Here is a 14397-nt window from a genome sequence, read left to right as displayed (position 1 = left end):
GGACATGGAACAACAGACTGGTTCCAAATAGGGAAAGGAGTACATCAAGGCGGTATACTGTCACCCTGCTTATTTAACTTATATGCAGAGTACATTATGCAAAATACCAGGCTGGATGAAGCACAAGCTGGAATCAGGATTGCTGGGAGAAATATTAATGACCTCAGATATGCAGATGGCACCACCCTGATGGCAGAAAGTGAAGAGGAACTAAAGAGCCTCTTGATGAAAGTGAACTGCTACTGCTGCTACTGCTAAGTTGCTTCAGTCGTGTCCGACTCTGTGCGACCCCATAGACGGCAGCCGACCAGGCTCCCCGGTCCCTGGGATTCTCCAGGCAAGAACACTGGGGTGGGTTGCCATTTCCTTCTCCAGTGCATGAAAGTGAAAAGTGAAAGTGAAGTCGCTCAGTTGTGTCTGACTTTGTGACCCCATGGACTGCAGCCTACCAGGCTCCTCCATCCATGGGATTTTCCAGGCAGGAGTACTGGAGTGGGTTGCTGTTGCTTTCTCCGGATGAAGGTGAAAGGAGAGTGAAAAAGCTGGCTTAAAACTCAACATTCAGAAAGCTAAGTTCATGGCAAATAGTTGGGGAAACAATGGAAACCGTGAGAGACTTTATTTTTTGGGCTTCAAAATCACTGCAGGTGGTGACTCTAGCCATGAAATTAAAAGACACTTGCTCCTTGGAAGAAAACCTATGACCAACCTAGACAGCATATTAAAAAGCAGAGACATTACTTTGCCAACAAAGGCCCATCTAGTCAAAGCTATGGTTTTTCCAGTAGTCATGTGCTGGGGTCCACCCCCGGTGAATCCAGGGTAGTTTGAAGAGGGGACAGTGTCGATGTCCTAGGAAAGAACTATTTAATTAGAAATATAAAGAGAGATTAGGAAAGAATAGTGTAGTAGGAAAATAAGTGGAGAAAAGAGGCTGAATAACTTGGTTTACGTGGAAAACCAATAAAACTCCAAGAGAAAGAGTTTGCACCACCTATGTAGGCTGCAGGCGTCTTCCCATTCTCCCGAAGGAGAGGAGACACAAAGGCCTCCCTGGTCAGATCTTAGAAGCCCCAGCAAAATTAGTAGGCTTGGTGAGCCTCCACGCTCCAGATGGGAATTCAGCCAGAAAAGAAGAAAATGAGCAAAGACCACACGGGGGAAACCAGTCTTTCCAGGAACTGGTCCGTTTCTTTATTTTTCAGGTCCACTTTTATACTTTTAGTTATACATAGAGGTAAATGTAAGAAACAGAGTCATGCAGGGTCAGCTGCTCCGACCTTTATCTAAAGACAGTGTTCTCAGCAGATCTTTGTTCTTACAAGGGTCTTACATTTGTTTTACAATATCTTCTGGTCTGGAGACCAATTAACATTTTATGGCCTCACCTTTCTTTCTATTGATAAAGGTTAATTGATCAGAAAACTTGTTTCCCCTTTAGATCTATTTAGTCTTAAGATAGTGATAAAGTTACATTTTTATATAGCAAGGACACGATGATTTATAACAAAGAAAGAGGAGGATCTATAACAAAAGAGAAAATTCATTAACTCAAAAGTCTACTATTGCTAACATCAAAATTACTATATTTCTTTTTCTACATTCCAATTACATTGATTAACATACTCCTAGGTGCCTAAGGATATGGAGGCCTGGTGGCAGTCATTAGCTCAGCAATGAAACCCTTCACAAACATGATTTTTATCTTTAGAAAAACCCTATGCTAACTAAGACTTTCAAAATACTCCAAACTCTCTGTGCTGTTTATTGTTGAGAGGTTGTAAACAATCATGTACATGGTAGCAAGAGTGTGGATAAACCTGTCACACAAGCTAGTCTGCCAGCAGAGAGGTTTATGGACTGAAACACCCTTGTCACGCCCAGGAGATTTATTAATTGGAGTCCTAAGTTAACTCCTTTTCAGAGAGAGATGGTGGGGGATAGCCCCCCATATAATGTCAGAAGAGTAGGTGGAAAGCACAATGCAGTAAGGCAGGCAGACTCTGGTTTTGGGGCAGATGCACGAGCAGATCCAGCGAGGCTCCCTTAAGGCCGGACTCGCTTTTGCCTTTCAGGCCCCTTAACCTCATGACCTTTGCCATGGGCGGGACTCCTTGTGCTCGCTCCCGGCAGTCATGTATGAATGTGAGAGTTGGACTATAAAAAGAAAGCTGAGTGCAGAAAAATTGATGCTTTTGAAATATGGTATTGGGGAAGACTCTTGAGAGTCCCTTAGACTGCAAGGAGATTCAACCGGTCCATCCTAAAAAAAATCAGTCCTGAATATTCATTGGAAGGACTGATGCTGAAGCTGAAGCTCCAATACTTTGGTCACTTGATGTGAAGAACTGACTCATTGGAAAAGACCCTGATGCTGGGAAAGATTGAAGGCAGGAGGAGAAGAGGACGACAGAGGATGAGATGGTTGGATGGCATCACCGATTCGATGGACATGAGTTTGAGCAAGCTCCAGGAGTTGGTGATGGACAGGGAAGCCTGGCATGCTGCAGTCCATGGGGTCGCAAAGAGTTGGACATGACTGAATGACTGAAATGACTGACTGAGTACGACAAAGTAGGGGAAGGCCAAGGAAACTGAGGAGTTATGGTAGGAAGATGGTGAATGACAGTATAAAGGTTGTTGAATGAATAGACTGTAGGTCTTGGTGAAATTTGAGGATTGTTTGCATTGCAAAAGGAGTGAGCTGGTTAGACAGGAATGTAATGGTAAAAGAGGGGGATGTTTGCAAGTGAGATTATGAAATGATTGCAGTTATTGTTAATGACAAGGTATTAGGATGTGACCATTTGACATGGTAGGGGAGAGTGGCTGGGAAAAAGGTGATAGATAACAGAAGGAGAAGAATTCAAGGAATTGAGAGGTCAAGATATTAGTAAGAATGAATAGTGTTAATATACTCATTCAACTCCAAAGTGCTATTTTTATCTCCTGGGAGGTAGAGTGGAAGCAAAGTGGAATGTGGTTGAAAACAGGCAAGAAAACTTTTCTAACGTGGGGTATTATTTAGGGATAGATTCTTTCCACCCCTCCCAGCTTTATTGAGGTGTAATTGACACATAAAAATTGTATGTGTTTAAGGTGTACATCATGTTATTTTTGTTTATTTTATGTTGTGAAATGATTAGCACAATCAAGCTATCCTAAAATACTCTATCCTAAGGGATAGAGTATTTTAAAGAAAGTGAGTTTCCAAAGAAATGTTCTTTGATTTAAAAGTGTTTATTTAAAATATTCTCTCAGTTGCTTCAGTATATGTTCAGAAATCAGTGAAAATATTTGAGAAAAAAAATTTTCTTTGGCTCAAGAATCATGGCACTTTGAAACACTCCGCTAGTTAAGGGATCTTAACATTTTATTCAGTCTGAGAAGAAAAAGATGTTTTTTGACCTAATTACCTGGATTACTTGCCCTTGTTCTTATTAGGCATGTGAACTGTATCAGGTGAAATAAGTTGGAGGTTTTTGGCTTAATTTTAAAATTTTGGAGTTCTACTTAGTTTTTGTTCCCCAGAAATAGGGTTTAAAATTTTTTTTATATAGTTTAATATCTGTTCATTACTTAATTTTCTTATTTGTGGTAATGGCAAAAGCCTTGCTATTACTAGACAATAGATAGTTTTTAGCATTATCAATTATGTTGATATCAATTATGAAATTATTTTTATTTATTTTTCCTTATTTCTCATTTAAGAAAGCTAAGAATCCTTCCTGTTCCTTTATGTCATGAAGGCATTTTGTTAGTTTGATACAAATAAAACATTTGATTTTATTACTTTGTGATTTTTAAATGGTATCTCTGATTATTTTCTAATTCAATCAAAATTGTTAGTTTCTTCATTTCATAAAGTCTAATCATTTTTCAAGTGAGATGTTGAAACTTTTCCTGTGTGCTATTAATTTCCAGTCAATGGTTGATATATGTGTCAAAGCATCAACTAGAAAATGTTTTCTGAAGACAGATATACTGTTTTTATTCCTTAGTCTGGAAGGAATCCTAGAAGAAAAGTCCAACTGATACTTTTTATGTGTTACGTTAAGTGTTTTTTAACATCTGATACTGGATTTACTTAAACATTTTTCATACTGAATTGAAGTTTAAAGAAATGCTCTTCCTGTTTTAGATACCTGAAATGTTACTCAGTGAAATGGGTGGTGAAGAAAGATATAGTGACAAAAAAAGAAAAGAAGAAAAGAAAAAGAAATCAGGTAGTATCTTGATGAAATTGATTTTACCAGGCTTTTATTGATGAAATAATTGCCATTTTCTAATGTCATAAGGTAAGCAGGGTCAGTAATGAAGAGCCTTCCATGTCATGTTACAGAAGGAATTTGGATTCTGACTTCTTAGTGATTTGGGATAATTGACAGGTTTTTGTTAGAGATGTGACAAGAGTCTTGTTTTAGAAAGAGAAGTCTCTGCATCCACCTGTTTTTTTCAGATATTAGAAATAGATTGGTATACAGAGAAACAGGGGTGCTATAGACCAGTATATGGGTTGTCGTTTCCTTCTCCAGTGTAGAAGGCTATTGCCTTCTAATCTAAGAGGAAGGAATGGACTTGCGTGGTATTAGGAGGTAATCTAAAGAGGATTTGGTTATATAATGGCTGCTGTATGCAAGGAAGAAGAAGGATGCAAGAATATTTCTCAGGGTTCTGCTTGGAAAAATTTATTAGAAGTTGATTTTGTTTACTGGGGTAGGGAATACAGAAGGGAATAGGTTGAGACAACAAGAGAGAAAGAATGTGTTTGGTCATGTATATATCAGCTTCCCAGGTGGCTCAAGTAATAAAGAATCTGCCAGCTGGTGTAGGTGATGTGGTTTGATCCCTGGGTCAGGAAGATCCCTTGGAGAGAAAATGGCAACCTACTCCAATATTCTTACCTGGAAAATTCCATGGACAGAGGAGCCTGGCAGGCTACTACTGTCCACGGGTTTGCAAAGAGTTGAACATGACTGAGCACACATGTGTATATTGAAGCTAACGAGAGCTTGTTCTTAATTTTTTGACTTTTGAAGCCCTGTTTCTTCCCATGTACATAGGAGGGAATAGGTGTTATTTGGTTTGGTATATCTTTTCCACTCATACAGCTTTTAGTAAGCTTACTTTTAGACTACCTGTTATGTAGTCCCAATTAATTGACATGGGAAACTGTAGATTTATCTTTCTTGCAGCAGTGAAACTTGTCAGGGGAAATACAGGGAAAGGTATATACATACAGTTGAAGTGTAGAGACCACTGGAAAAAATAATGCAAAATAATAAGAATAATGGAAGCTATGCATGGATACCTAGGAATACCTGTTCACCTTTAAGCAAATATATTATCTCATAATTTCATTGAGTAGAAAAAGATATAGTTAAATTTATTTTCTGTAATTCTTAATGGACCATACTTACATTGTCATCTTTTTTTCCTCTTTATAGTTGATCCTGATTTTCTAAAATCTTTTTTATTAATCCATGAGTCTTGTAAAGCATATGGTGCTACACCAAGCCGATATATGACCTTTTTACGTGTATATTCTGCCATTAGTAGCAGCAAGAAAGAGGAATTATTAAAAAGACAAAGTCATTTGCAGGTACATTATTGGTGATCTAAAATTATTTTATTTATGTGTAAGGGACAAGGATTATGTAAATCACAATGTGATAAATAAATATTGTACTGTATTAAGTATCCTGGAAAACTGTCCCACCTATCTATATTGCCCATTAGCTTATAGTAGTGGTTTTGTATTTTTTTTGGTTGAATAATTATTTCTTTACTTCACTATGCATGTTATTTGTGTGCTTTTGATAGCTTATTGTGCTGGTTTTAAATGTCTTTTTCACATGAACTTATTTTAGAAATCAAAAGTGCCTATTATTAATTAAAACATAATATATGATATTATGTTTTATAGTAGACTTTATATTTATAATTATATTTTATAAACATTCTTAAAAGTATATTTTATTATATTTATTTCATTATTATGGATAATTTATTATATTCTGATTTATGTCACTTAGTACATTTGGAACTCTTTGTATTTCTATAATTGTAGAGCTTCAGCTTAAGTGTGCTGTTAGAATGCTAACCTCAGACTCTGTCAGAGAGCATTCTGTCTCCAGAGTTCTTGCTTCTCTTTGTAAGGGTAGGAAACCAGGAACATTAATTGACAGTTATCTTTATCCTTCTTTCTACTGATTTACTTTCATTTATATTAAGCCACTAACTGCACATGCTTTGAAAAGTTAATTTCCTGATTTAGTTCTCTATTGTATTTGAGGTAAATTTACTGAGTTATAGCTTTATTGGGTCAATGTCTTGTGTACGTTAGATGAAATGCTAATGTAAAGAACCAGCATGATGCCTGTCCTCTGTACTGGGTGCTCAATAAATACTGTTTGAAGTGAAGTGAAGTGAAGTCGCTAAGTCGTGTCCGACTCTTTGCGACCCCATGGAGTGTAGCCTACCAGGCTCCTTGGTCCAAGGGATTTTCCATGCAAGAGTACTGGAGTGGGTTGCCATTTCCTTCTCCAGGGGATCTTCCCGACCCAGGGATCGAACCCAGGTCTCCCACACTGTAGGAAGAAGCTTTACCGTCTGAGCCACCAAGTTTACATTCCCTTTTTTTGCCATTGCTATCTTTCTTCTGATTCGTTTTGTGACAAAAATGTAATTGTATTGAAGAACAGAGAGTATTTTTCATTTTCATTCCTTGGATTATTGATGGACAGTGGAGTGGAGTGTTAAAATGGCCAGACCAGGGTCACCTACCCACCCCGCCCCCCTGCCCAAAGAATAGCCAAAGCATTTGGAGTGATTGCTAACCAGCACCCTATGTAAGGCAGTCTCTTATAAAATAGTTGGATAATGGACAAACAAAACCAAGGCATGTCCAATATAAAAAGAGTGGTCCCTGAGGTCCTTTTGTTCAATTAATGACACTGAAAAATTAGAAAGGTTTACTGAGTATTTTTTTCTTTCTATTTTCTTTCCTGTCTAATGCAGTTGAGTAAAACCCCACTGGTTAAGCTAATTAATATATGTTAATGTATTCAGCTTTACTGTGATGCTTTAAGATCCATTTTCCTCTAAAGCCTTTGTGGAGTCTTTTTCTACATCTTAATGGGTAAAAAGTTGACTAAATTGTTATAATTAGCAATAAGAAAAAACCCAAGTTCACTTGCAGATGTGGTATTTGTACACATTTATATTTTTTTCATTCATTCTTATAGACTTTGTTTACCCTATGTATATAAAATTCCTTTTCTTTTAATATTGTCAGTCTCTTCTGTTAATGTAGGCTGGTGTATCTAAACTAAATGAAGCTAAAGCTCTTGTGGCTGAATTGAACAGAACAGCTGGAGAACAAAGTGTATTACTTAAAACTAAGCAAGACGAAGCAGATGCTGCTCTTCAAGAGATCACAGTATCAATGCAGGTAACATTTAGAAGAAGCACAGAGATGCAAACAATAGGAAGGCCATTTATACCTGGTTGTGGTTCAGTGTGAAAAATAATGATTTTACTTAAATGGATTTAAAAAGTATCGCTTGTCTATATTGAGTAGATTGATAGTGTTGTGTACTTGAACTTTTGGAAAGAGTGTATTATTTTCCCATATTGTTTAAAATCACAACTGTAGTCTCCTCAGTTGTTCATACACTAATTTATCTAAATCCTATAAGTACAAAAGTATAAACATTTTGATTGGTATAGATTTGTCTGTAACTGCTTTAGCTTACCCTCTGTTAGTTAATATTTTATTTTTCTTAATATTATCTCCTTCAGGCTTCAAGCCTGTTTTTGATATTCTTAGGATTTATAAAATGTCTTTATTTATTCTATCTATACTTTCATGATATTTTTAATATTTTGTATCTTCTTTTTACATTGCCTTTCTTTGGTTGAACCGTCCCAAGGGAGATTTCTCTGCATTCTTTATTGCCAGGGTTTTCTTTTTTTAAAAAAATTATTTTTTTATTGAAGGATAGTTGCTTTACAGAATTTTGCTGTTTTCTGTCAAACCTCAACATGAATCAGCCATAGGTACACATATATCCCCTCCCTTTTGAACCATCCCACCCCTCTAGGTAGATACAGAGCCCTGTTTTAAGTTTGCTGAGCCATATAGCAAATTCCCGTTGGCTTTCTATTTTACATGTGGAAATGTAAGTTTCCACGTTACTCTTGCCCTACATCTCACGCTCTCATCCCCTCTCCTCATGTCCATAAGTCTGTTCTCTATGTCTCCTTCTCCATTGCTGCCCTGTAAGTAAATTCTTCAGTACCATTTTTCTAGATTCCATATATATGTGTTTGGACTTCCTAGTGACTCAGACGGTAAAGTATCTGTCTACAATGCGGGAGACCTGGGTTCAATGTCTGGGTCAGGAAGATCCCCTGGAGAAGGAAATGGCAATCCACTCCAGTACTATCGCCTGGAAAATCCCATGGACAGAGGAGCCTGGTAGGCTGCAGTCCATGGGGTCGCAAAGAGTCGGACACGACTGAGTGACTTCACTCACTCATATATGTGTTAGAACACGATATTCATCTTTCTCTTTCTGACTCACTTCACTCTGTATAATAGGTTCTAGGTTCATTCACCTCATTAGAATGGACTAAAATTCGTTCCCTTTTATGGCTGAATATTCCACTGTGTATATGTACCACAACTTCTTTATGCATTCATCTTTCGATGGGCATCTAGGTTGCTTCCATGTTCTAGCTATTGTAAATAGTGCTGCCATCAACAATGGGATACATGTGTCTTTTTCAATTTGGTTTCCTCAGGGTGTATGCCTAGGAGTGGGATTGCTGGGTCATATGGTGGTTTTATTCCTGACTTTTTAAGGAATCTCCATACCATCTTCCATAGTGGTTATATTAATTTGCATTCCCACCAACAATGCAAGAGCGTTCCCTTTTCTCCACACCTTCTCCAGCATTTATTCTTTGTAGACTTTTTGATGATGGACATTCTGACTGGTGTGAGGTGATACCTCATTGTAATTTTGATTTGCATTTCTTGAATAATGAGTCGTGTTAAGCATCTTTCCATTTGTTTGTTAGCCATCTGTATGTCTTCTTTGGAGAAATATGTTTAGGTCTTTTCCCCACTTTTTGATTGGGTTGTTTTTCTGGTATTGAGTTGTATGAGCTGCTTGTATATTTTGGAAATTAATCTTTTGTCAGTTGTTTCATTTGCTATTATTTTCTCTCAGCCTGAGGGTTGTCTTTTCACCTTGCTTATAGTTTTCTTTGCTGTGCAAAACCTTTTAAGTTTAATGAGGTCCCACTTGTTTACTTTTGCTTTTATTTCCATTACTCTAGGTGGTGGGTCATAGAGGATCTTGCTTTGATTTATGTCATTGAGTGTTCTGCCTATGTTTTCCTCTAAGAGTTTTATAGTTTCTGGTCTTACATTTAGGTCTTTAATCCATTTTGAGTTTATTTTTGTGTATGGTGTTAGGAAGTGCTTTAATTTCATTCCTTTACATGTAGCTATTCCATAGATCTATATTTCTGTTTCTGTTATACTGTATTGATGAATGTAGCTTTTTAGTATAATCTGAAGTCAGGAAGGTTGGTTTCTCCAGCTCCATTATTTCTAAGATTTCTTTGACTATTCAGGATCTTTTGTGTTTTCATATGAAATGTGCAATTTTTTGTTTTTTGGCATTTTGTGAAAAATGCCATTGGTAATTTGATAGGTATTGCATTGAATCTGTAGATAGCATTTGGTAGTATAATCATTTTCACAATATTGATTCTTCTTACCCAGGAACATGGAATATCTCTCCGTCTGTTCTTGTCATCTTTGATTTCTTTCATCAGTGTCTTATAATTGTCTGTGTACATTTCTGTTGTCTCCTTGGGTAAGTTTATTCCTAGATATTTGTTTTTTGTTGTAATGGTGAATTGGATTGAGTCCTTATCTGATTTTTCATTGTTGGTATATAGAAATACAGGTGATTTCTGTGTATTGATTTTGTTTCCTGAAACACTGTGAAATTCACTGATTAGCTCTAGTAATTTTCTGATAGTATCTTTAGGGTTTTCTAGGTACAGTATCATGTCATCTGCAGACAGTGAGAGCTTTACTTCTTTTCTGATCTGGATTCCTCTTATTTCTTTTTCTCCTCTGATTGCTGTAGCTAGGACTTCCAGAACTATGTTGAATAATAGTGGTGAAAATGGACACCCTTGTCTTGTTCCTGATTTTAGGAGGAATGCTTTCAGTTTGTCACCATTGAGAATAATGTTTACTGTAGGCTTATCCTATATGGCCTTTACTATGTTGAGGTAGGTTCCTTCTGTGCCCTTTTTTTGAAGAGTTTTAATCATAAATGGGTGCTGAATTTTGTCAAAGGCTTTTCTGCATCTGTTGAGATTATCATATGATTTTTATCATTCAATTTAATATGGTATATCACATTGATTGATTTGCATATATTGAAGAGTCCTTGCATCCCTGGAATAAACCCAACTTGATCATGGTGTATGACCTTTTTGATGTGTTGCTGAATTCTGTTTGCTAAACTTTTGCTGAGGATTTCTTTTGATTCACCAGTGATATTGTCCTGAAGTTTTCTTTTTCTGTGTTGTCATTGTCTGGTTTTGGTATCAGGGTGATGGTGACCTCATAGAATGAGTTCGAAAAGTGTTCCTTTCTCTGCAGTTTTTTCAAAGAGTTTTAGAAGGATTGGCATTAGCTTGTCTCTAAATGTTTGATAGAATTCACCTGTGAAGCCATCTGTTCCTGGGCTTTTGTCTTTTGAGAGATATTTGATCACAGCTTCGATTTCAGTGCTTGTAATTGGGTTGTTCATAGTTTCTATTTCTTCCTGGTTCAATCTGGGAAGATTGAATTTTTCTAAGAATCTATCCATTTCTTCCAGGTTATCCATTTTATTGCCATATATTTGTTCTCAGATATGCAGATGACACCACCCTTATGGCAGAAAGTGAAGAGGAGCTAAAAAGCCTCTTGATGAAAGTGAAAGAGGAGAGTGAAAAAGTTGACTTACAGCTCAACATTCAGAAGACGAAGATCATGGCATCTGGTCCCATCACTTCATGGGAAATAGATGGGCAAACAGTGGAAACAGTGTCAGACTTTATTTTTGGGGGCTCCAAAATCACTGCAGATGGTGATTGCAGCCATGAAATTAAAAGATGCTTACTCCTTGGAAGAAAAGTTATGATCAAACTAGATAGCACATTCAAAAGCAGAGATATTTCTTTGCCAACTAAGGTCCGTCTAGTCAAGGCTATGGTTTTTCCTGTGGTCATGTATGGATGTGAGAGTTGGACTGTGAAGAAGGCTGAGCACCGAAGAATTGATGCGTTTGAACTGTGGTGTTGGAGAAGACTCTTGAGAGTGCCTTGGACTGCAAGGAGATCCAACCAGTCCATTCTGAAGGAGATCAGCCCTGGGATTTCTTTGGAAGGAATGATGCTAAAGCTGAAACTCCAGTACTTTGGCCACCTCATGTGAAGAGTTGACTCACTGGAAAAGAGTCTGATGCTGGGAGAGATTGGGGGAGGAGGAGAAGGGGATGACCGAGGATGAGATGGCTGGATGGCATCACTGACTCTATGGATGTGAGTCTGAGTGAACTCCGGGAGTTGGTGATGGACAGGGAGGCCTGGCGTGCTGCGATTCACGGTATCGCAAAGAGCTGGACGTGACTGAGCGACTGAACTGAACAGTGCCAATAAAATGGACAGCTATATCAGAGGGGAGCATAAAACAAGGAATAAAAAAGAAAAAAACATCCAGAAGCATCTACAGAACAATGAAAAGATAAGAGTAATAAATGTTTTTTTTGAGTCACTGCTGTCAGGGTCCTTTCCCTCCCTGGGACTCACAGTCCACCTCACCTCCCTAGCATGCCCTCCAACACTCTGCTGGTCTCTCGACTTGCTTTGGGAGCAGCTCAGATTCGAATCTGGTCCTACTTCTGTGTGTTCTTGCCTCCAATGTCCACAGCTCTCAGACTAGTGTGTTTTCTTTTGTAGGAGCTCTCAATGGCCTTTTATATTTTCCATAGACAGAGTCTACCTATTTGTGTGGATTTAATCTGCAGCTTGTACAGCTGATGGGAAGGTTTTAGGTCTTATTCCTTAGCCATACTGCCCCTGGGTTTCAACTGTGGTTTTATTTCCACCTCTGCATGTGGGTTGTCCACTGTGGTTTGCTCCTTAGGCTGTCCTGGAGGACTTGGGTTTGCCCCAGTGAGGGCCAGGTGCAGAGGTGGTGCAGCTGCTTGGGTCGCAGGGGTTCTGGCAGCACCAGGTACTCAGAGAGTTGGTGGCTAGGGCAGCAGGAAATACAGTGCTCTAGAAGGGTATGGCAACCAGTGTTGGCCAATACACTCCAGTATTCTTGCCTGGAGAATCCCCCTGACAGAGAAGCCTGGCAGGCCACAGTCTACAGCGTTGCAGAGTTGGACAGGACCGAAGTGACCCTGTGTGCATAGATGCAAGACATTTTTTGCCTATGGCAGTTCTGCCCCAGTGAGGATTGAACATGAAGTTGGCACAGCTGCTTGGCCTGTGGGGACCCTGGCAGTGCCAAGTGTTCAAGGACATGGGCTCCCTCAGCTGCAGGAGTTATGGCCCGCCTCAGCTGCAGGAGTTATGGCCCTGTCAGAGTCTTTTTTTGAGCCTCTTGTAGCTGGTGATTAGAAGGCCTCTTTCGCCTGTCTTTCTCTGTAGCTCTGCCTGTTCAGGCACTTAGAGGGCCTCCTTGCCTGGGGACCTTCTCTGTTTTTCACGGCATCAGACACATAGCGGAGAAGGCAATGGCAACCCACTCCAGTACTCTTGCCTGGAAAATCCCATGGACTGGGGAGCCTGGTAGGCTGCAGTCGATGGGGTCGCTAAGAGTTGAGGACAACTGAGTGACTTCACTTTCACTTTTCACTTTTATGCATTGGAGAAGGAAATGGCAACCCACTGCAGTGCTTTTGCCTGGAGAATCCCAGGGACAGAGGAGCCTAGTGGGCTGCTGTCTATGGGGTCTCACAGAGTCAGACACAACTGAAGCGACTTAGCAGCAGCAGCAGCAGTAGCCGGCACATAGAGGGGCCCCCTTGGCTAGGATACTACTCTATAGATTGACAGGTCAGACACTTAAAGGAGCACCCTGCGTGGGGTCCCACTGTGTAGTTCATGGTGTCAGGCGTTTGGTGGGCCAGCTTCTCTACTGTTCAGCTGCTGATGCTGGTGTGTCGGGGGAGGGAGGCTGTGGTGATGGCTCCACCCCATATGTGTGACTCAGCATATCTCCTTGCTTCCATGGCTGCCTGGCTTTCCTCCACACGCATTTCCCACCACAGTCTCCTCCCTCACATCTCCTTGATCCGTCTCTCTGTAGTCAACAGCAGCCCTCACCCTGGGATTGCTCCACAATCCCTAAGCTCCAGCTCCCAGCTGCTGCTCCTTCTAGGGGACCTGTGACCCTGTCCAGGGATGTATGGCTGCGGCAAGGACTGTCTGATTCTCATTCCATTTAGGCTGCCACAGATCAGCTGCTTCACTCTCAGCCTTAAATGTTTCTCCTCTAACGCAGTCAGTTGCCCCGATGTGGGGATCAGAACCCAGCTTCTGTTCCCTCACTGCAGAGGGCAGGTCCAGTCCTATTTTCCTCCCTAGTTCCTTCATCCTACTGAGTTCTGCGTGGTTCTATGTATTCTCTTCTGCTGGTTGGGTACTCCTGTCCATTCTCAGCCTGTGTTCTGCATGCACTTCTGTGTCTGAAGGTGTGTTCCTGATGTGTCCGTGGAGAGAGACATACCCCACATCCACCTACTCCTCTGCCATCTTGTTCTCCCTTGCCAGGATATCCTTTCACATTTGCCTACCTTTTCTGTGTGCTTCGGCCCATTACCTTGCTTTTTGGTACTGATTACTTACTACCACTAAGTCCATAATTTTTTGTCCTTTAGCCCTATTCCTCCTCTGAGCTTCAGACTTACATAATCAGTAATCTGTTAGATAGGTCTTCTTGAAAGTCCTGTAAGCCTTACAATTCAAAACAGTTCAAAACTAAACTCATTATTTCCTTTCCTGTATTCCTTTTCTTAGTTATGGCACTACAATATAGCTAATTGTTCAAAACAGAACTTATAAATTGTGTTAGACTTCTGTTCCCTTAACCCATGCATCTAAAGAATCCTTGAATTCTGTTAGTTTTACATCCATGATTGTGTCTTAAATATGTTTCACCATCTCCATGTAGGTGATGTTAACCTTACTTCAAGTCTAATGCCTCTTTTATTTAAATTAATTTCAGGGTTTTTCAGACTAGAGTATATATCTCAGTAAAAGTAAATGACACTTTTAGAAAGTCTTAATATATAAAGACTTACTATA

At 39.5% G+C, this 14397-nt stretch overlaps 1 protein-coding gene across 1 annotated transcript in view; it reads left to right on the top strand.

The window, feature by feature from the left end:
- Positions 1–14397, top strand: part of DYNC2H1 (dynein cytoplasmic 2 heavy chain 1) — a 388661-nt gene that overhangs the window by 133320 nt on the left and 240944 nt on the right. Inside the window, exons 53-55 of the mRNA XM_068988126.1 lie at positions 4142–4226; positions 5448–5602; positions 7316–7453. Coding sequence (XP_068844227.1) covers positions 4142–4226; positions 5448–5602; positions 7316–7453 — 378 coding nt within the window. The remainder of the gene's footprint in view (positions 1–4141; positions 4227–5447; positions 5603–7315; positions 7454–14397) is intronic.

Source organism: Capricornis sumatraensis, chromosome 16, assembly GCF_032405125.1.
Source record: "Capricornis sumatraensis isolate serow.1 chromosome 16, serow.2, whole genome shotgun sequence".
Taxonomy (NCBI): Eukaryota; Metazoa; Chordata; class Mammalia; order Artiodactyla; family Bovidae; genus Capricornis; species Capricornis sumatraensis.
Note: the sequence above shows the minus strand (reverse complement) of the source record. Positions and strands in the feature narration are given on the sequence as shown.